Here is a 21740-nt window from a genome sequence, read left to right as displayed (position 1 = left end):
TTTCAGTCTCTTATGTCAACAGGTTACACAGATACGAGCAGCTTTTGTGGGCTCTGCTCAGCTGCTGTGTTAAAGGTGAACTTGTAGTGGTAATGGAGCTGTTAGACAATGTGTCAGGACCAGTAGCCTGTGGAAGAAATGGGATCCTCTTTTCATGGGAAGGTGTTTGAAACAGAGGACAGCCCAGTTACTTGAGTTTTGCTCTTGGAACTGGCCGTTCAGGAACCTGTGTCCTGCCTGCAGGTGGAGGGCACTTGCACAGGATACCTTTAAGCAGAGAGGACTCGATGCTGTCTGGACAGTGGAGGTACCAGATGTTTGTGTATCTCCATGTTGAATACGCATACAAAGTAGATCACATTTGTGAGTCAAAGTGGGGAGGAGGCACAGAAACTTAAAAAATGTTTTTAATCATTCAGTTACTTCCAAATGTGTACTATTTCATGGACTAGCTGAATAGTTTTGGAAAAGACAGATCATGTTTTCACGCTCATCATCCCTGGTAGATAGCACTGTGGTAGAAAGCAGGGCATTTCAACTTCGCATGTCCATTTCAACATGTCCACAGAGTGAACCGTGGCCTCAGAGCTGTCCATTGCAGTCTCCTTGAAGGTCAGGAAAGCTCTTGTGGCTCTGCAGGAAGGTAGGTAGGCAAAACTTTAGGGTGAAAGGACACTAGGTTTTATTTCTGTTCTGCTACTGGGTATTGCTTTTGTTTCTTTGCATCTGTATGAAGTTAGGGCTGGAATTGAGAGTCACAAGAGTTTTGGTATATTCAGACTTTTTTTTCGTCCTTTTTAACTCCCCTCATTGCTGTCCCCCTCCACACTAAAAGCCTAATATTCTGAGCTGTCACTAATTATTCCTGTGCAAGGTGGTGGTGCCCAGTGTAATTTTTCCTACCAATTTTCTAGATTTTGCTGTTCTGCCATTACTCCCTGAGCTTTGTTACCTCAGCAGATTACATCCCGGGCAGATTTTGTTCCAGCATCATTCTGGGCTGTTGTGAGGAGGCAGCTCCCTTGTTAAGTTAATGACCTGCATCCTGCCTTCAAGGCCTTCTTTTGCTGTGCAGCCCTAGGGTGGTGCACGACATCAGTATTTATGAACTGTCTCTGTCCTCCTGTCATGGTTCCTCACCTAAGGACGCAAGTAGTGTTTTACTGTCCTTGAAGGCTCTTTTTGCTGCCTCTGCCAGTCTCTGCCAGCTGAATTGCTACTTCCTTCCCTTTTCATAATGTAGCTGACAAAATTGCTTTCCTCGGGACAAAGAAATAGCACCAATCAGCTCATTTGTGTTTTATTTTCTGATGTAATTTGCTGCCCGAATCTTTGCGTCAAAGTTTATCGTTCACTGTTTCTCACTTGTCACATACCTGCAGACATGTTTGCTGATCCTTTTTCAAGGCCACTGTTCCGAGCGTGCTGGTGGCTGTACTCCTCTTCCACCATTATTTCATTTATGCTACTCTCCTCTGGTTTTGGTGTTTCTGCAGTGCTTTGGTGACCTTTCAGGTGCCAGAGGAAGGAGAATGCTTTTTCACGCTCACCGAGCATCACGAAACATGAACTTGTTATTACATTCAGCTTTTCTTGAAGTTTTTCCTCCTGTTCAAAAGGTCTCTCCACAAGACTTTTACCTGCGTTCTGGGCCTCAGCTCATGTTGATGTGCTTGTGTCCTGCTTTCACCTCAAACAGTCTTGTGCACTGAAGTGAAAACTGCCCTGCACTGGAAATCCAAGTGTCTTTTTCAGCTGCTTTTCATCTTGTTTCCAGTCTTGAGTGGAAATCTTCTCTCCTAGGAAATACCTTTTCGTAATGCTGCCTCTGCTGGTGTCTGCCAAATGCTCGGGAGGCAAGTTTTCTTGTAAACATGAATTTGTATAGCAATAAAGTTATTATAAACCCAACTAAAACTGCTTACTTGGAAGAATATTTTGTTTGCAGCAAGTGATTTACAGAACGTAGTTCTTCAAGGTGATGTGTCTCTGTTTTCACCCATTAGGAACAGCATGTTGCACCTAAATGCTGTACTGGCTTGTTTGCAGCATTATGCTGGATGGAGTGCTCCTCCCAAACCCTTGCAGTTAGATATGCAGTAGAAATGCTAAGGAAAGGAAACTGGCCAAGGGACCAGATCAGAGAACTTGTAGATAAAGGGAGGAAAAATATGGGAATCAACAGGCAAAAAGAACAAGCAAAGAATGAAATCCTTTTAGGAAGGGTACTGGCAGTTGTCTCTGCACATCTGTGCTACTCTCTCTTCTGAGTTAGACTGTGTTAGCATGCATGTGGAAGGGTGCCTTAGCAAAGGAGAGTTGCAAGGAGGAGTAGAGAAGAGCACTGGCAACATGTGCAAAAGCTGTTCCATATGTGCCAAGTGCTAGTTTGAAACATCCCCAAGACTGATGGGAGCTGACGTCATGCACTGATAAGAGGTGCAAACTGACTTCTTGATGCTGGCAGAGAGATAATCATGATGCTGGGAAAAGGAAGGCAGGTCACCTCTATTGTATGTGGAAGAGAATGGAAGATAGGGAAGAGAGGCAGAGGTACCATTGAAGTGACAGAGCAGGATAATGAGATTTTTCTTGTAACGATGAGAACAGTCAATGTTGCTTTGGTCAATACTCAATTACAAGGTGTTAAAGTGACTGAGACCCAGTCCTGTCTCAACTAGTTGCTTTAGCTGGGTGAATCAATAGGGAAAGACTGTAGATGGTCATGTGAAGAAGACATCTTGTTCTAGTCAGGGTGTGAAGGTTTAGGAATTGAGTCAAAGAGAATTACTAACTTGTGACTGATGGGCAGGGAAATGAGTGAAGTTCTGCAGCAGAGGAGAAAAGCAAAAAATAGGGTTTATGTAACAATATGAAATGCAGTTTCTCCTCTTGGGTTACAATAGTGCTTAGGTATCCAAGAATGGTCAAAGAAATTGACATTTTGATTCAGCCAGGAGGAAATGGCACTGTGCTGAATGCATAGATGCAATAGTTGTTGCCTGTGGGTAACATGGGGAAAGGAGAACAGAACCTCAGAGATCCCAAAATATCAGGGGATAGTGGCCCATCATGGTCCTGGGACATGGAAAAGTAAAAGATGAAGGTTCATTTAGGTAACAGGAGGATAATTAAGGGGGGATAGGTAAGGAAGCTGAAGACAGATGAAATTTTGAGAAGTGGAATGTGATCACATATGTCTTTGGAAACAAGCAGGTCAGAAAAATGAGACAAGAAACTGGTTCTGAATTTTGGGTAAGGATTTGCCGTGTAAGTCAGAATGAAGTGAGAAAAAAGAAGTAGCAAAAAAGAACATCATTGAGCCTTACAGATAAAAGGCAGAAAGGAGACCAGTGGTGCTGACATGCAGATAGGGTCAGAAGTCAGTTTATAGACTGGGAGCTTGTTTCCGGACTCTGAAAAGGGTTTGTTTTAGGAAATAAGAATGGATGGGGAGAGATGCCAAAACATGTAGGAAAAAGTTGGCAGATGTGAAAGGAGGGTACTGAAACATTAGAGAGGAAGAATGAACATGAGGTCAAAGATATTCAGAGTTTGTTTTGACGCTGAAGAGGGGTGAGTGTATATGAAGGACACCCATCTGTTCCTTTGAGATAACAGAAGGAAATAGGTCACTGAAGGAGCACACAGAGTCAAGGGCGTGGGGAATTAATAGAGTGGGTTGACGGAGAACTTGGTTGTGTGCATGAGTTTGATTTATCAAGTGTCATATTTGCTACATGCTCTGTAAATCTCCATTTCTTGATTATGTTTTTGCAGTGCGACTCCATGACAGTATTTCAGAAGAAGGTTTCCATTACCTCGTCTTTGATCTGTAAGTATCTGTCTCTGATGCTTCACCAGTGATGCAGGCACCTTGATGGTTGACTAAGAGTGGAATAAAAAGCACCTCATTTAGTATAATTCTCCCTTTCTCTTTTGAGACCTATAAATACCTCTGGCCTATTTGACAAAAATCCATTGACTGTGTGGTGGGGACAGACGAGGAAGGCTCCTGGCACCAGGTGTTAGTGTGGGATAAATGGCTATCCTCTGTACGGAGACTGTTTTATTTTTGTCTCTGAGACCACCCAAATGGGGGTCAGAGAAAGGGGTGCCCTTCCCAAGCTCAGCATACACTAAACTCAGAGAGGTGTATGGGCAATTCATGCACAGTGTGTCTCCAGTGTCCTCTACATTGCTGGTGAAAAGGCAGTCCAAGGGGTCAGTCATGTGAATATACCAGTGCTGGTGCCATGGTGCTGGAGCTCTGCCCTGGCTCCCCTGTAATGCAGTTTCCCACACAGGCTGTGGCAAAGGGCCCAGGTGGGTGGCCATATACATCCTGTGCAACCTTGAGCTACACAAACATGGGCTCTGTAACCTCCTTTGTTCTTCTACACTCCAGGGTTACTGGTGGGGAACTCTTTGAGGATATTGTTGCTAGAGAATACTACAGTGAAGCAGATGCCAGGTAAAAATGTTTCCAGATCCTTCCATATATGTGCCATGTGCATGTGGAATGAGTTTCCTGACTGCTAAACTGTGCATGGCTTTGTTCTAACACTCTTGCCCCTTGTCTGGATAAAACAAATCCTCTTTTCTGCTATTAGTGTGAACTTATTGTCACCAGAGAGCTTGACTCAGTGCAGCTTTCGCCCTTGCCCAGGGCCCTTGCAGATGTTGCTGTCTCTGCCACTTGCAGATGCTGTGCTCTTTGCTGGGAGCCACTGCTAGCAGCTTTGCCTACCTGGCTTTTTTGGTAGGTGGTGATAGTGTGTCCTTACTGAGAAAACGTGAGAGCTGTGAGGGTGCTGCCTGCTTGGTCTTCTCATTCTTCTAGCAGGATTTCCAATGATGTTACATTGCTTGTTGGGTAGTTCCATTCAATTTGCCTGTGTCTAGGTAATGGTTTACAGGGCAATGGGGAGAGGGGGCTTTGAAGGCCGTGTTTCTGTGGAAGTCCTCTCTGACTGTCAGCTGGTCAGTGCAGTGACAAAAGGCACCATATGAGAGAGCAACCTTCATGTTTTAATGTTAAAAAGATTTAATATTATGCCCTTTTTCCTGAATGTGTCCCCTCTCTCCCATGTGTGAGCCTCCTGAAGTGGCACATGCTTGTCCCTGTTTATAGAGGGTGGATGTTACGTGCAGCAGTAGCTGAGGATGTTCTCTGACCCATCCATCTGCTGGACATGCAGCATCTGGAATCAAAGCCAGGATTAGGCCACTCCTGTTCTGCTTTTGCATGGCCTGGGAGTGGCCCAATGGTGACACTTCACCCTGCTTATTCTGCAGTCATGATCTTATCCCATATTAACCCTTGCTGAAGCAGGAATTCAGGGAGCCATGAGAAGAGAGGAGTAAGAAGGAAGTAGTGGTACTATGGCAGGTTGAGCTTGGTAAGCAATACTAATGAGGAATATGATACTGAGTGCAAGGAAGGAAAGAGAGCATGACCTAGGGTGTTAGTGTAGGTACTGCTGATGGAGTATGCAGGCACTTATTTGCTTTCCCCATGGTTCACTTACAGCCTCTGTCTTCTGGGCATTGCAGGCTTTCAAATGAGGCACTGCCCTGCGTGCTCTGCCGGGAGCCATCTGGTGATTGGGAAGGCCAGTGAATTCATCAGCTCTGCTGGAGCTCCTGGCAGAGAGGTAGAGGTCTGAGATGTAGATGTTTTCAGTGCCCTGTAGATGTTTTCAGTGGGGTGTACAGATCCTGTAGGCACAGCATCTCAGATGGATACAGTCAGTCATGCCGCTCTGCCTTAAAGTTGGGAAGTTTTGAGGTTATCAATCATAATCCTTCTCCTGTTCCTCTTGCCAGTGCCTGTTCCCTGAAGTGCTCAAGAGCTGTCAGTGACTGACACTGCTCAGGAAAATTATGGCAGGGTTAGGGGAAGAGGAGGACTGTCTGTGTCTCTGTGAGCCCTCCTTAGGGTGCTCAGCCCTCTGACTGTCAGCTGGTCAGATCTGCAAGTGCCCACAAGATGACAGAGTAAAACTCCTCCCTTTCTCTCCCCATGCTGTGCTGAATTCCAGAGCAGTCTGAGAGAGCGAGGGAGCGAGGTCCGTGCCAATCCGCCGTGTTTGGCTCGCCTGGGACACCTCACACTTTTGCCATTTTTGGCCAGAAAATCTCTCTCGGTCAGACTCAGCTCTGTTCTAATTATACATTTTTGTTTTGGAAGCAGGGTGATTTTCATGGATTCCGACCCTGAGGATCATACTGCCAGCTCCAGAGGGGTGGGGGTAGCAAATACACAGTGTTGCACCTCCTCTCCTCTTCCTCTCCTCTTCCTCTCCTCACCCTCTTCCGATCTTTTCCTGTAGCCTTTTCCCTTCCCTCAAATATTTCATGCATTTCAAAATTGTTCCTCTGAGATTTGTAGAAGTCTGTGAAGGTCTGAGAGATCCTGCAATGAGGACATAGACCTCTCTGAGTTGCCCACATCTGCACTCTTACTGCCCAGCCATAGTTGTCAAAACCCCTATTCCATTCCACATTCACCCTTGGGAGCTATGTAAGTGTTTAGTGGAAGAGATGGTTCCAGCCTGGAATCTCACCCATGGGTGGGTTGTGCTGTCCTTATGCGACAGGTGTAAATAACATCTTGTTTTTGTCCCTGTGGTTTACAGCAGTGAGAATGGCAGAGACAGGGTTTTCTGTGAGCTGGGGGAGCGCAGCACACTGCACTTAGCGGAATGAGTCTGCTTTTCAGATTACTAACCCCTTAAGTGGGATCTGTACTTAAAAGGCACCCAGCAAGCGGGTGTGTGTGCTCATTGTGTATATAAAGTGCTTGAGATGCTGCTCTGAAAGCTTTGCAAACTGGCAGGCACCCAGGCGTCGTCATCCTGAATTTGCTGGGGGAGGCTGCTGCTCTCCCAAAGTTTATTCTTTGCTCAGGACCAGCCCAGTGGAATGTTTCCTGGAGCAATTTGGTCTTGCTTGCACAACTTTGGCTGCTGTTTGAAGATACTCAGATGCCTTGGTTGTTCTGTGTGGGATGGGCACTGTTGGCTGAAGGAACAAGTGAGAGGCTTAGTGTGATGGGGAAGGAAAGGAAGGAAATGATGGGAGGTAGGAGAGAGGCTTTGTGGTCCTGCTACAGAAAGAATGTTTGGCATTCTGTTGCTGGGTGGGCTGGGGTACAGCTGTGATGGTGCTGAGCTGTGGCATCCATTGGTCATGGTGAAGGGATTCAGCCTGGGGTCTTGAATGCCCCCTAGTACAAATATAAAAGTTAGGGAGATAGTTCTGGAATGAGATGAGATGTTAAATGTGTGTGCATAACTGTGTGTCTCTCCCTTTTATCTTGCAGCCACTGTATTCATCAGATACTGGAGAGTGTGAATCACATTCACCAGCATGATATTGTGCACAGGGACTTAAAGGTAATGTTTCCTCTGTGCTGTAGTCTGAGGAGAGCAGCCAGGGGATCACTGGAAGAGGCAAGACAGGAGTATTGTCTTGCCAGCTGGCAGGGTTTTTTATGTGGGTTTTTTTGGTTTTGGAGTTATTTTTGTTGTTGTTGTTGTTTGTTGGGTTTTTTTTTTTTTACTTCATTTTACTTTAATTCAGGGGTTTCTGAAGCACAGATTCACTTCTTCAGAGTTTTCTTCAGGGTGTGCTGAACTCCCAAGGAAGTTTTCAGTCTTTGTGAACCTTGCCAGCTCTCAGCCTCTCTGAGGCAGCTCCAGGATGGAGTAGTTGTGAATCTTGGAGGGAAGTAGGCTTCCAGAGAAACTTGTGTAGGATTCATTATAATGAAGGACACTTTCTAGTTTGTGATTGAAGAGATCTCTAGAGACCTGGAGCAATCTTTGTTCAATCTGCCAGGATGAGTTTGTCTGCACAGAGCATGTGTATTTTTATTCTGCAGTGTTGCCAAACGCATGCCACTGCGCTAGAGCAGAGATGTTCAACAAGAATTTTTTGTGTCATTTCTTTCTTCTCTCATCAGTAGAAGCACTTTTAATCTAAAACCAAAACTGCTGGGAAGTTAAAGACTGGGTGAATCAATCATTTGACACATTAGAACACATTTATAGCCCTAAAGCCTCCGCAGTGCAGTCACCTAAACTCCCTTCCCACACTGTGCAGCTGTACTGGGAGCTGGGCAGGCTCCAGAATGAAGAGATTTGTGCGGGAAGGTCTGCATGCCCTGGAGCCCTCTTTGTCTAAAGTGGGAATGGTGATGGTCACCAGCAGTCCAGTTAAATTAATGCAGGATGACACCTGCTACTAGTATGGTTTGGGCTTGTTAAACAATGTGCAAGGGAAAAAGTAGAAAAATATATTTCAGAGAGCGAGGTAAAAGCACATTGCAAGCTTGGTGGCAGTGTTCATCTGGTGTTTTGATCTAGTGGAGAGCCCTTTGTGTTTCTGGCAAACTCCCATGCGACACTTTTGACCTTCTGATTCACAGCACTGTGAGAAAATGCAAATGATCTACTGTGGACTGTGGCTGCTCTTGATTAGGCCCAACACCAGCTCTTGAGAAAGCAATATCCAAAAGGCACTGCTGCCCAAAATTAGGGAGTCTGTGAAAATCAGTAGTGTCTTCCAATACAGAAGTTTTCCTAATGTTCAGATATAATCTGGTTTCCTTCCAAAAGTTTTGTTTGTAGGAAAGCTAGAAACTTGTTTAGAACTTTTCAACTGCTAGACACTCCCTGCTGTAGTTAATTTATTTATTCTGTTGTTTGCTCTGATTGGCTGATACTGTTCAGGCCAGTAACCATTCGTTTTAGCAATGGAAGCTCCTATGCTTTTTACTTAATACTTAGCTCCTTGCCAAAAGCTTGGCCTTCAGGGTTAGTGTGTAATAATTGCAGAGCTTGCTTCAAGTAAAGATTGTCTTTTGCACCTCCCTCTCATAAACCTGTCTTTTGGCTGACATACTATTAAAGAATGTCAAATGCTGAGCTGCCCATAGGGGCTGTAAGAAATTATGGACTGTATTCACATCCTCACCAAAAAGTATGTGAAACCTGAGACAACTCATATGTTGGCAAAAAAGCACATGGATAAGCACCATTAGCCTTAAGGTGTTTGCTTCTACAGTAGAGCTACAAATAGTGCTTAGCTATCACAAGTCTGTCTTAAATGTTGCTCTTTCTTAGTCAAGCTAAGCCTGGGTGTGATCTGGAGTTGGGAGGAATTTTCAGATTTCATTGGTTTTTTTGCTCTAGGGTCTTATTTATAGTGGTGAATTTTCATTGGTGTAGCTTGATTACCTCAATCTTTTCTACTTCTTGTACAGTGAAGAGCCAGTGGCATCCAAATGTATTGAGACCCACTTCCCCCTCCTTCCATGCTGCTTATGGCAAGGTCTGTGATGAGGAAAGCTTTTCTCCCTTCATTCAAAGCAGAAGTAGGCACATACTCAGTATTTAAAGACAGATGAATGAGTAAAGCATCTTGTTCCTGTCAGGCACAACAGGGGTTAAGAGTTGCTATGGGATGAAAACGATGAGCAGGCTACAATAAGGACCTTCGTCAGATTTGTGAAACTGACACAAGCTCCCGTTTCTGGATTTCCAGGCTTCCATCCTGCTCAGTTAAAAAATCAACTTGATATAAATTCCACAAATGACGAAAAGGGGATAGGATGCAAAACCACATTTGACCTGCTTATCTTTAAGTTGATTTTCCTGCAAAGCCATAACAGCCATCACCTTAAAGGGTTTGGGGTTTCAAGGGGTCCCGTGTAACTAGCTGCTCTGGTGCTTCAGAGGAAGCTGCCAATTCTTCGTCCATTTCTGGAGTTGTGTTAAGGCTTCTGCTGAAGTCCTCTCTGGAACACAACAGAATTATGGTTCTAGTGAGATTCATTCAGGGTGGAAATGTGAGGGTCAAAAGTCTGTCTCCTTTCCCTGGCACATGGAGGAAGTGACATGGGTGTTCCTTGTATAGGTGATGGCAGCAGTAGCAAGACAGAATGTTTTATATTGATGTAAATGTGTAGCATGAAAAAACTGTTTACAAGAATACTCACTGCTGTACTGCTTATGCCAATTTGAGGCTGAGGCTTTTTTCTGTAAGGGATGAAAACTACTGCCTAGCCAGATGATGCCTTCCCACATTACAGCACTGTATTTGGCAGCCCTTATTAGCATCATATTTACTTTTTCAGTGCCTTGGGGACTGTCTAATGTTCAAGGGGAGAAACATCACTGCAGATTGTATCTACTGCATTGTCCCTCCCTTCTTCCCCCCCATTTATTCTCTCTGAGGAGGGCATAATCGAGTTTTGGCTTATGTGCTGCAGGAACTGTACTGCTAGTGCCCTCTGGTGTCAGCATGTAATGTCTGGGCTGGGTTGGAAGATCTCTGGCTCCCACAGAGGAGCCAGAGGATTTGTGTCAGGCTTGACAATTTTCTGCCGCTCTAGGTAAAGACCATTCATTGCTGTTGCTTAGGTGAAGCCTAAGGTGTTGACACACATTAGGTGTGTCTTCACCTAAACAGGTTTAGTACTGCATGCTAAATTCAGTCAGCAGGTGCAATTTAGTGATGTGAATACTAGGTAAGAGGTTTTAACAAGGATGTCAGTCTTTCATTCTTACTCTCCTTTTTCTTTCTTCTCCTCAGCCTGAGAATTTACTACTAGCGAGTAAATGTAAGGGTGCTGCTGTCAAACTGGCTGACTTCGGACTGGCTATAGAAGTCCAGGGAGAGCAGCAGGCCTGGTTTGGTAAGACTGTTTGAGCTTTCCCAGCTTTGCTCCCCTCTTTCCTCATGGCTGGTTGAGTTTCATCCTCCTGAGTGTTTTCTCTCTGCTCTTCCAGCACACTTCTGTGTATTTGGCTGCTTCTTTTTCAAGCATGTCAGCCTCTGGGTCTTAGGCACAAGCCTAGGCACAATACAGGAAAAACTGATAAATAAAGACAGAAAAAATGGCCATGTGTTTCTGTATTTTTCTTCTCAGTTTACAGTAGATGCTAGTATCAGAGATGAATGCAGCTGCTAAGTTTAGACCCTGATCCGAACTTTCCTGCTGCTCAGAAGTGAAGACATCTGGAATTTTGTTTGGTCACTTTATAGAAATGCTCTTGACCTGGCCTTCTTCAGGCACATTTGCATCTGACCTTATCTTTGTTTAGCTAAAACATAATTAGAAATGAGACCTTTTCAGGCTAAACATCAGCTCTGAGGCTCTGCAGTGCTGCAGAGATTCTGGAAAGATGACTTCTTCTCCTGGTCTGCCCACACCATTTGGCAATATGATGTGTCCCATCTGTATCTTGTGTTTTCAAACTCCAAGACGTTATATGTAACAATGATATAAGGCCTGGCATACAAGTTTGTGCCCAGCTGGTTGACATGGTCCCTCTTACTTGTCTTTTTTTCTTGCAATACACAGGCACTGGATCCCATCTGATTTTCTGTTTTGGTTGGGGGGGGGTGCCTCTTTTTGTTGGCTTACCAAGAGGCAGCTCTAGCAAATATGAGATGAAGGGTTGGAGAGACGGGGTTTGGAATTTGTTAGTTACCACTAGTGGATTTTGTGATATGGCAAGATCTCTTCTGCTTGGGTGCTGTAAGTACTTCATGTCATCCATTTCCTGGCAGGGTTTGCTGGTACTCCAGGCTACCTCTCCCCTGAAGTCTTAAGAAAAGATCCTTATGGAAAACCAGTGGATATATGGGCATGTGGTAAGATTTTGTCAAAATGTTTTACACTTTAACAACAACATTCCACGTAAAAGAGCGATTCCTTGTAGCCTATTGCCGGGAGGGTACACAGTGCTCCTTCTTACTGGGTGAAGACATGAAGGCACACTTGAGGATAAGCACCTTGTGTAGACGAAATTAATACTGGAGCCTGAACTCATTTGATTCTGGCTCCTAATCCTTTTCTCAGGCCATCTATCAGATGTTTGAGACTCAAGAGATAGGACCTGTCTGTGCTTTGCAGAGTCAATTGTTTAGATAACTGTAGCAATTTCCAATTACAGTAACTACGTAGAAGATGAAATACTGAAGAGGGATGATTTTTTTAAAAGAAAAAGAAGTGTAAATGTATTTGGGACTGATAAGTTTAAAGATCTATGATATTAGTGTTGCCTGACATGGACTAAATGGTTCTCTGCAGGCCAGGAGTGTCAGCTTTGTCATTTTTGTCCCAACACCATGCACAATAAGCATCTAAAAACAGAGTCCTTCCTAAAACATCCCTTGCTGCCCAGAAGCCCTAGGAGATGTGGCTTCATCTTACTCTGAGTGCAGCTGGGAGTTGTGACTCGCCAGCCATGGTAGCCAGAGGAGGGTACAAGGACATGCAGCTTGTTCTAGCTCCTGGCAGCTGGCGTTAAGAGCTGTACATGAAGTGCCAGGGTGAGGTTCAGCAGATGACAGGTTTGTACTGTGTTTTTGTATCTCAGAAGGCTAAATATGATGGCAAATGAAGATATGGAGCAATCATTGCCTTGGGGACTGTCAAGAGGGAAGGAAGAGGGGCTGAAGAAATAATTGGCGTATTAGCCTAACCATAGTGTATCTGTGTCTCTCCCTCCCAGGAGTGATTCTGTACATATTGCTAGTGGGGTACCCTCCCTTTTGGGATGAAGATCAGCACAAACTCTATCAGCAGATCAAAGCCGGAGCCTATGACGTAAGGGCACTTTCTTGCTGAGTACCTGCATGGGTGTAGAAGCCATCCAAAACATGGCACTATCTTACCTGGTGTCCAGCAGCAGGCCCCAAGCTTCTGTGCAAAGTGATGTTTGATGTGCTCATACACCTCGTTGTCTTCACTGCCTGGGACACAGTCCTGTTTGGGGCTACTGAAGGGATATGTGGAAAGCATCACAATGGGCACTACGATGTTGAGACTCGTTAGGGAAATGCAGAGGGTGGGAAATGGTGTCTTCTAGTAATTTACCTCGAAGTGTTGCAGATTAGACAATGCTAACGTTTTCAGTGAAGCAGAGGGAAGGTAGAATGAAGGAGTTTGTCTGTATCAAGGCCTAATAAAAAGTATGGGGATGTGTTCTGTACAATAGCTTAAATTATTGGTTTTGGTCTTATCTGTACCATAGTCCATGGAAAGCATGGAGCCCAGTGAGACAGCTGAATGGGGCCCATTGGAGGGGTGGCTTTGTGGTGGGGATCAGCATGGTGGGTTGGACACTCTGGTAAAAAGCCAAGCAATTCATGGAACACTTCTTAGACCACGGCAAAACTGAGGTGTAAAAGGTGCCTGAAAGAGGAATAGCAAGGAGGTTAGTACTGAGGGAAGCCAAGGTGGTATAAAACGTGGTTTGGGTACCACAGCTTTAATGTTTGACATAAATTATTTCATGTAAGGAGAGCCTTGAGAGGGAAGAAGGAACTCCTAGAAATCCTAGCTTGAAGCCTGTGGGCATGAATATCAAGGGTAACTTGGGGAGTTCACTTTGTAGGCTGTCTTGTGGTTTGAATTAAACAAAAATAAAACCCTGAAAGGTGAGGGTTCTGCTGGACTCCTTCTTCTGCTGGTTACCTCCCAGCTTCAGTGCTTGACACCATGAGAGCAGCTGTACTGGTGAGAACAAAGGTCTGTCTGTGTCCTGGCTCAGTGGCTTCCTGAATGACAGCAAAGTGATGTCTTTGTACTTGATAGGCTTAAATGAACTGGTGTTCTTCTCTTGCCTTGCTGCCCCTCTAGTTTTTGTGTTGCTTGTTCTTATTTGAAGCATTTTGTGAGCATTTGAAGCAATAATTATATCAATGGGGATTTTCAAAGCACTTCAGGGGTTAAATACCTAATTTTATATGTAAGTAATGAGGAGTAAAGTACCTGATCCCTCCTTATCTATCTATTAGTTTTGAATTCTTATCTATAGTGAACAAATTTCAGTAGATTCTTCCCTCGTTTGGCCTGATAGAAAACTGCTCGAGTTTTACTGATGCAGCAGCCCCTGATGTCCTTACCCAGCACCAAGGGACCTGTATGCACAGGACCAGTCTTGTACTCCCTTGAACAGAGAGGAGGTGGCAAGAGGGATTTTTTTTTCCTTTGTGCTATTTGGTAGTGGTTTTGCAAGACATTACCAGGAATACTTCAGAGTTCAGGTGAGGGGAAAGTGTCCTGGCTTGAAACCTTAGTATCATGATTTTTTGAGTAGCCTCTTGCAATGTTTGCAGAACAAATTGTATAAAGCCTTACTGATGCCTGGAAATGCAGAAATAAGATTATATGCAAATCAAATACAGCAGGTGTATTTTTATGACCCAACTGAGTAAAGCAATAAAAAAGCAGGAGAAAGAAAGATGGGATAAACTTTTTCTAAATAAGGTAGTACTGAAAGGAAATGTTTTCAGGATAATCAATTTTTTTCTCCCACTTAAAGACAGGGAGCTTTATCCCAACAGCATATTTGTGTTCTGAAGTTCACCGGGATTTGAACAGTAGCTTTACTGGATTTAATCTCAGCATGCTGTCATCCATACCACATGCAAGCATCTGAGGGATGATGTAATATCTCATCTTTATCATTACTGGAATTATAGCAGAAAGCAGTTACCCCTCATGGATGATCAGCTGAAATACTTGAAATTATTTTCTTTGTTTTCATGCTTCTGTATTCCCATCCACTGTTACATCTCTGTTGCTCCCCAAGTCATGATCTTGGTACGGTAGGTGGTTGCTAACAACTTGCTGGTGGGTTGCTGCACCTAAGTGACTGGTATTGTTCCAGGATATTGTGTTTTATGGTGGGAAAAGTGTACCTGATGGGATGTTCTCTGTTAGTGGGTTTTGCTTTCATTTCAGTTTTGCTGTAGTTAACTGTGATTTTCCGTAAGCTGTTACAGCTTTTAGCATGCTGGAGAAAGAGACAGGTGGGGTAAAAAAAGATAGTGCCTGTGTTTTTCATGTAAGAATTCATTTAAGAAGGTCTGTGACTTTTTTGACTGTTGAGTGTGAAAGAAATTCAAAGGTCTGAGTGATTCCTAAAAGGCCTAATCTTCTTGCGTATATCTGGTGAATGGTACAGGTGTATCCTGCTGTCTGGTACCATTCATTTGCTGGATTCTGGATGATTTTTGTTCTGTGTGGGTTTTCACAAAAATTGGTGGGTTTTGCAAATGTGTTGGGCAGAGGCTTGAATTCCCCTGTGTAGCATGGGAGAATCTCTTCTGCTAGTAGAAGATATTTCTGTTCAGTTCATCATCTGTTCCTTCTTCTTCTTTTAGTTCCCATCACCTGAGTGGGACACTGTGACTCCTGAAGCCAAGAATTTGATCAACCAGATGCTGACGATAAACCCTGCAAAGCGCATCACAGCTGACCAGGCTCTCAAACACCCATGGGTCTGTGTAAGTATTCTCTTTATTACAGGTTAATTACTGGTTTAGCTTGAATGGACATGCTGGGAAGACTTGAAGGACCCAGAATATTACAAATATTTCAAATTACGATTTTTTGGGATACCAACCTTTAACAAGCCAGCTGTGTCATGCTATGCTGTTTTTATTGCCACTGTAGGGGAAAAAAATTCCCTTATTCTTATACAACTTTGTCAGTGTCCGTAATTGCTGTTTTTTCCTACATCTCTTCCAAGCTATATCATCCTAAAATGTCAAATGGAGTTTGGCATCAGACAAAAATTTTAGGACCATTTTGCTCTTCATCTCTATTTCAGTTTATGGCATAGCATATTTGCAATATTTGGGACATTTCTTCTGTGCTGCAGTTTAACTGGTTGTAAATTTGAAATCAGCAAAAAATCTTTTGCTGTTCTGTGTATGTAGTCTCTGCCTTGCCAGACCTCACACATAAGTATTTTACATTTTGTGTAAAGTTGGCAAGGAAATCCCAGAACATACCTAGGTGTGGGCGTGGGGAGGGCAGCAATGATGCACTTTTATCTTTGCAGGATTAAGTAGTTTCACCTAAGTCTAACCAGATGCTCTTTTAGTACCACGGTATACTTCTGGGATGGGTCTAGTGTGTTCTTTTGCTCATTTGTTCTTGAGAAACTGGTGGTTTTGTCCTACCACAGATCAGCAATTTAAACTTGCTTACGTGAACATCTACCTAACAGGAGTGTCTGCTGTAAAATGATGCAAGCTCCTTGGAAGTCAAAACTTCACGCTAGCTGAGACTGCATCTCTTTTTTTTTTCCCTTAAATTCTTGTAATCAATAGCGCTTCCTGTATATTTAACTTTCCTGCTAATGCCTGTATGCAAAGTTTTATTATGATAGCCTGCTCTCTATGGCAACTTTCCTTCTGTGAGCTAGAGGAAGTTTGATTTCACTTCCCAGCCATGTCAGCCTCTCGCTGAAACTGCCTCCTGTCAAGACTGTTGTTTCCTTTTGCTTTGCAGTCTCTGTGTGCACAACATATGTTTCCTATCTGGAGATGTGTGGCTCCTCTAAAGTAAATGTTATAGGAAATCTTAAAAGTTTATCTGAGACACTGAGTTTCTTAGCATCACTGAATTTACAAAGTATGTGTCCTGATTCTTGTAAGCTCACATTGAACAAGTGGACATCACTGTCTCTCCTGAGGAGGCTGGATGAACAGTGACCACCAGAGTTGTTTGAGGACACTGGCTACATTCTCCCCACACACTGCTGTGTGTACTGCAATGGGTGACTGGCTTTGACAATAGGATCAAAGCAGAGACTTCGCATGAAACTAGCTGAATATAAGCATGGTTTACAGTTCTTTTGGGCATTGCAGAATTTTTTACAAGCAAGTGGAAGTAAGTGGAGACTTTGCTCACACTTACCTGCCAGGTTAGAAATTCACCCACTACCCTTTTAAAGGGAATTCAGGCTTGTGGTTCTATGCAAGAGCAACAGCTACTTTGGCATTAGTCACTGGTTTCCTCATGTGCTCTCAATGTTTGGAAGTATCAGTCAGATTTCCTCATGTGGTCTTAATGACTGCAGCACTTCTGGGAAGTTGTCTTTTTGCAGCTGATGAGATCGTAGTCTGCTGTGGATGACAGGTGTGCATCACTGGATAGAGATTATGCTTGTTTTTTTTGCATTGGTGCAATAGAAATATATCATCTTTTCTCCTATACTCTGAAAATCTGTTTCTGCAATACTGATGCAAAGAAGCCAAGGCCTTTGCTAGTCAACATCTTACAATTAGGAGTTGCCATGTCCAGGAAGGCTGCTGATCCCAAGTATTCACTTACTGCTTGGAATTTCCTTTTCAAGCTGTAATTAATGCAGCCCAGGTCTTTTTTATAGTGCCTCTAACTCAGTTCCCCATGGGTACGCATGTTCATTTGGCTTTGTCTTCGTACTATCTTTAATCTTGTGTGTGCCTGAAAGCCAGGGAGCACCAATTCTCACCTGTACCTCAGTCATAAGTTTCTTGGGCACAGTCCTGTAATAGCCCACCTTGATTTAACATGTCTTGATGGAAGTTCTCAAGTTGTGAACAAATTGCAGTGTTCTGCAACCATGCAGTGGTGAGCGGCTTGGCCATGTCAGCTTGAATGTCACGATTGTGTGCACGTGCTATGAACTTCCCTGGCTGATTTGGTTTGGGTATATTCTTGATCTTCTCCTGTTCCTGTTTTTCAGCAACGATCCACTGTCGCATCGATGATGCACAGGCAGGAGACTGTGGAATGCTTGAGAAAGTTCAATGCTAGAAGGAAGCTAAAGGTAAGTACTCCTTAGTTTGTCTTAAATTGGTTTTTAGTTCTCTGAATTTGAGGTTAGTGCCTCCCTAGGAACAATACTTTCTTTCATTACTAGCAGAGCGTTACAGAAGTACGTTATGTGATCCTCCAGTACAGGGTACTGAAGCAGTGTATTGAGGAGCTGGGTAGTTTCTTTCCCCAAGCTCTAAGCTTCCCATGCCTCTTCTGCTATATATTCACCCCTTCTACTTTCTGCCAGCGAGTTGGAATAGAGCAGCTAGTTCTGGGACTTTTAGTTCTGAACACTCTGCACCTTGCAGTACTAGTGTTACCAGTTGCCTGCAGCTGGGGCAAAGCCTCTGGCCTGTGCACAAAGCAGCTCTCTGCTGTTTGAAAGCTAGAATGCAGCTATGTGTTTAAGTGCAATTCTTAGTGCCATTTCATATTTCCTAGGCTATCTTGTCTGGCATCTAGCTGGCATAGAAAGGCAGGACTGTGAGTGATCCTGTGTCAGGCCCAACAGCCACACGTGGGAATCCTGGATACACTAGGGTTCTTCCTGGTAGCATTGGTTTACCTCTGCATTGGTACCTGATGCTTTGTGTTCTCCATGGGTCAGCCCAGCCCCTTTCTCAAGTGTCACTTTCTGTTATCCCTGCTTTCTCTTCCCCACAGGGTGCAATCCTCACAACGATGCTTGTGTCTCGAAATTTTTCAGGTAAGTCCTCAATGTTCCAATCCCTTTCTTGGTTTTGCTTTATGTGGAGAACATTTAAAACATTTTAAAACATTAAAACATTTAAAATGGAGAACATTTTAACCATTTTAGGGTTGAGTAGAGGGAGAGGAAACATGCTTTCAGTTCATCATGGTGTAATGGTGGTCACTTTCCCTCCGCTGATCACCAGGGTGAAATAGGAAATTATTAGTCTGCAGGGGAGCACGTGGTGCTGTAGTCTGGTACAATACAGAAATAAAGTCAGCTTCCATAATCATCTCCTGATATTTTGTTAGGAAATCATTTGTGAGAAATTCTAGCTGGTATCATTAGCTTTCCCATCATAAACCACGACTGAAGAGCTCTTATTGGGTAGGAGTGTTTCCTTTAGACATGAGGCAGGGACATGGAAGTAATATTGGTGAGAGTATGGACAGGAGCTATTTGGGTATTGTATTACTTTGACTCATCAAAAATGGGTCTGAAGTGTCTAGCTATTAGTTTTTCTTCTTGATTTTCATCCTTTTAAATTTAATAGCTGGTAGTCTGGCTCCCACCCAACTGCATTACGTAGTGCATTTACTGAAAATGCAAATCTCAACATGTAAATCCATGCTTTTTGGAAGATTATTGTCTTGGCTCAGCACACCTAGGTGATGCAGTCTTAGCTGTGTTCATTTCCATTTGGGTGGAAAACCTCTATTTGTAAGTGCTTTTGGTTTATGGGATTCTTTGTTTTCTTTACCCTCTTTGTAATTTTCTTTCTCTTTTAAAAGAGCAGTTATTTATTGCATGAGTCAGATTTTTATTGCACCTGACTACAGCTGCTTTCAAGTGGAAGTCTGCTATATGGATTATGTGATGATGAATGAAATGGAAGTGTATGAATTTCATCTGGCCATTTACTAATGGTGGATGCCAATACTTATATGCTGGGTGTTGTTTCAATAAACTTGTAATTGTGGTGAAAACCTCTGTGAAATGATCCTCCCAGCATACAAAGTGCATGTTCATGCATACATTCTTCTGTGAAATCAAGGCAGCATTTTTAACCTTCTGCATGGTGATTAAAAAAAAATTCTGTGAAACCATGCTACAATTAAGGGACAACTCTCAGCAATGTCTGAGTGGGGTTTTTTTGGTTCTTGCTTTCAGGTAAACCTGTGCCAATATGTCAGCATTACTTGTGGCTACAGCAATTTCTTTTTACTGTATTTCTCATCGTTTGGCCTTAAAGGGACAGAGTGATTTTATCTATTCATCTGTCCCAGGATTGTGCTATTACAGGACTTTAAAATTATATAATTTTTTTAATAAAAAGTATAAATTATATACTTTGTTTTCTGAGATTGATTCTGAAATAACTATTTGAGGAGCTATGGCACAATGACTGGACTTCGACAGGCCTCTACAAAACGAAACATTTTCTTGGGCCTTCTGCTGGTGTGAACCATTTTTGTTCTATTTACACAGCTCATTTTTATTTCACTTAATTTATGATTCTGAAATAGACAGGGGTTTTATTCTTTCCTTTATAAACAGAAGTTTTAGATTAATTTTTAGTCCGTGAATGCTCTCACGTCTAATGAAGCTGCGGAAGTGCTTAGGTAAGAAAATCTCCTGTGGCTCAGATTTTGAGTACATGAAATGCCAGAGAGGTTCTCCTTAATGGTGTGTGACCTATACATCCACTTAATCCCTGAGCTAGTACCGAGGAGAAAGCAGCTTGCGTTACTTGTTCTTCTGTGTCTCAAGGGCTGAAGCTGCTTGATCCACTTCAGTTAACAGCTGAAGAAAAGGAAATCCTAGGTGGCCCATAGTGAGTGCAGGGTTTGCAGTGTCACTGAGTTCTGCTTTGGATATAAACTGTGATTCCAAGTATGAGACAGAAAAACTCTCCAGAGAGAGATATTGTGAATTTACATGCAAAGCTTCTGTGGAGAGTAGCAATTCCTTACGTTTTTATATGTTTTTGAAGTGGTGAGATCATCTACTCCTATTTTCTTTGCAGGACTGTGTGTAATATGAGCTTGACTTTTTAAAAATTGTAATTATTTTTTAATTTACTTAGGTTTTCTAATTGCTGCAGTTGAAGTAGATACATCTGCTGGAATTAAAGAATAAATGCATGCTAACTGAAAATAATGTTAAAAGTTCATGTGGCAACTTTGGGTAGAGCTCAGACTTTTCATATCCTGACAGGCATCTAACTGCCCTTGAAGAGTTCTGCAATAATACTTGTTTCTTTCCCTAAAGCCCTTAAGGGGTTTTTATGTTCTCCAATTGGGTGACACTATTTTGTGGGCTTTTAGAAGTCCCATTCCCAGCAGACAGGGACCTAGATTTATGAAGAGAGAATCTTCTTCCTGTCTGGGGATGAGATCTCCTAAAAGCTTCTTTCACAGATGTTTTGAACAAAGAGGAAGACAAAGGCTCATGTGACCCCAGTATCAATTAATTAGGCATGATTGTACTATCTGCAGGAAATATGAGAAGACTCCTTTAATCTTGTTGTCATTACTATCTCCTGGGTCACATTTTGTAATATGGAGTTCCTTCACTGTGTAGGCCTGTGACAAATTATATTCCTAAAGAATCTGTAGAAGTACTCTTGCTCTTTTTAGCCCATCAAAAATTCATGCTTTTTAAAAAGAAAAAAAAGTTCCTGTTCTTTTAGGAGTAATTTGTTGCTTGCTATGTGCCTTTTGCCCCAGGACAGTTATGTTAAAGGATATCTGGTTCCTTTCCCCAGTTATGATATATTCAACAATTTAATATTGGCTGTTGGTGGTTCTTTTTAGAAGATTGCTTCTCGGGCCAGCTGTAGGCTATTTGTTAAAAGCAGGTACAGTTGCACTCCTTTCAGTGTAAGTCAGAAAGTTGAAACCTGGTTATTACAATAAGGATTTGTAGCTTCTCTACACACTCAGGTAGGTGCTAATTCAGCTAAATTTTCCTGTGGGATTGTTAGGGTCACACAGGGTATACACAGGATTACTTAGGTGTTCACTTGCAGCTTCTGATGTTCAGATGATCCAAGCAAACACTGATCTGATCTGCCTTCGCTTACAGAATACAGAAGTGCAGTCGGGTAAATCAACGATTAGATCATATGCAAGAAACTCCTAAATCATCTTCTGAGAAGTAAATGTAAATTTATTGCTAGGAGAGAGTTGGCAAGGTTTTCAGAGATTCCTGCAATATTTAAAGGTGCCTGGACTCATTTATGTTGATAAAACTCTGTAAATAAGCTTGCTATAAAGTGAGTGAAAGGATGGAAAATAACTGGTTTTCATCTTAGGAGCAGCCATCTTCATAAAATGCTGAGAAGTGGCTTTTCTCTGTAAGCTGATTTTTATGCGCAGCTTACAAGTGGCCTACGTGAAATTCTTAGTCCTATTTTCCTAAATGGATTGC

General features: G+C 42.9%; 1 protein-coding gene across 12 annotated transcripts in view; it reads left to right on the top strand.

Moving 5' to 3' along the window:
* CAMK2G (calcium/calmodulin dependent protein kinase II gamma) overlaps positions 1-21740 on the top strand; it is a 134443-nt gene that overhangs the window by 79317 nt on the left and 33386 nt on the right. For all 12 annotated transcript variants that reach the window (XM_085065561.1, XM_085065559.1, XM_085065557.1 and 9 more), the window contains exons 4-12: positions 3781-3835; positions 4409-4474; positions 7328-7400; positions 10603-10705; positions 11584-11667; positions 12531-12625; positions 15190-15312; positions 17544-17627; positions 18281-18323. In XM_085065561.1, the coding sequence (XP_084921687.1) occupies positions 3781-3835; positions 4409-4474; positions 7328-7400; positions 10603-10705; positions 11584-11667; positions 12531-12625; positions 15190-15312; positions 17544-17627; positions 18281-18323 (726 nt within the window). The remainder of the gene's footprint in view (positions 1-3780; positions 3836-4408; positions 4475-7327; positions 7401-10602; positions 10706-11583; positions 11668-12530; positions 12626-15189; positions 15313-17543; positions 17628-18280; positions 18324-21740) is intronic.

Source organism: Lichenostomus cassidix, chromosome 6 (genome assembly GCF_008360975.1).
Source record: "Lichenostomus cassidix isolate B80296 chromosome 6, HeHo_3.0, whole genome shotgun sequence".
In the NCBI taxonomy this organism is placed as follows: Eukaryota; Metazoa; Chordata; class Aves; order Passeriformes; family Meliphagidae; genus Lichenostomus; species Lichenostomus cassidix.
Note: the sequence above shows the minus strand (reverse complement) of the source record. Positions and strands in the feature narration are given on the sequence as shown.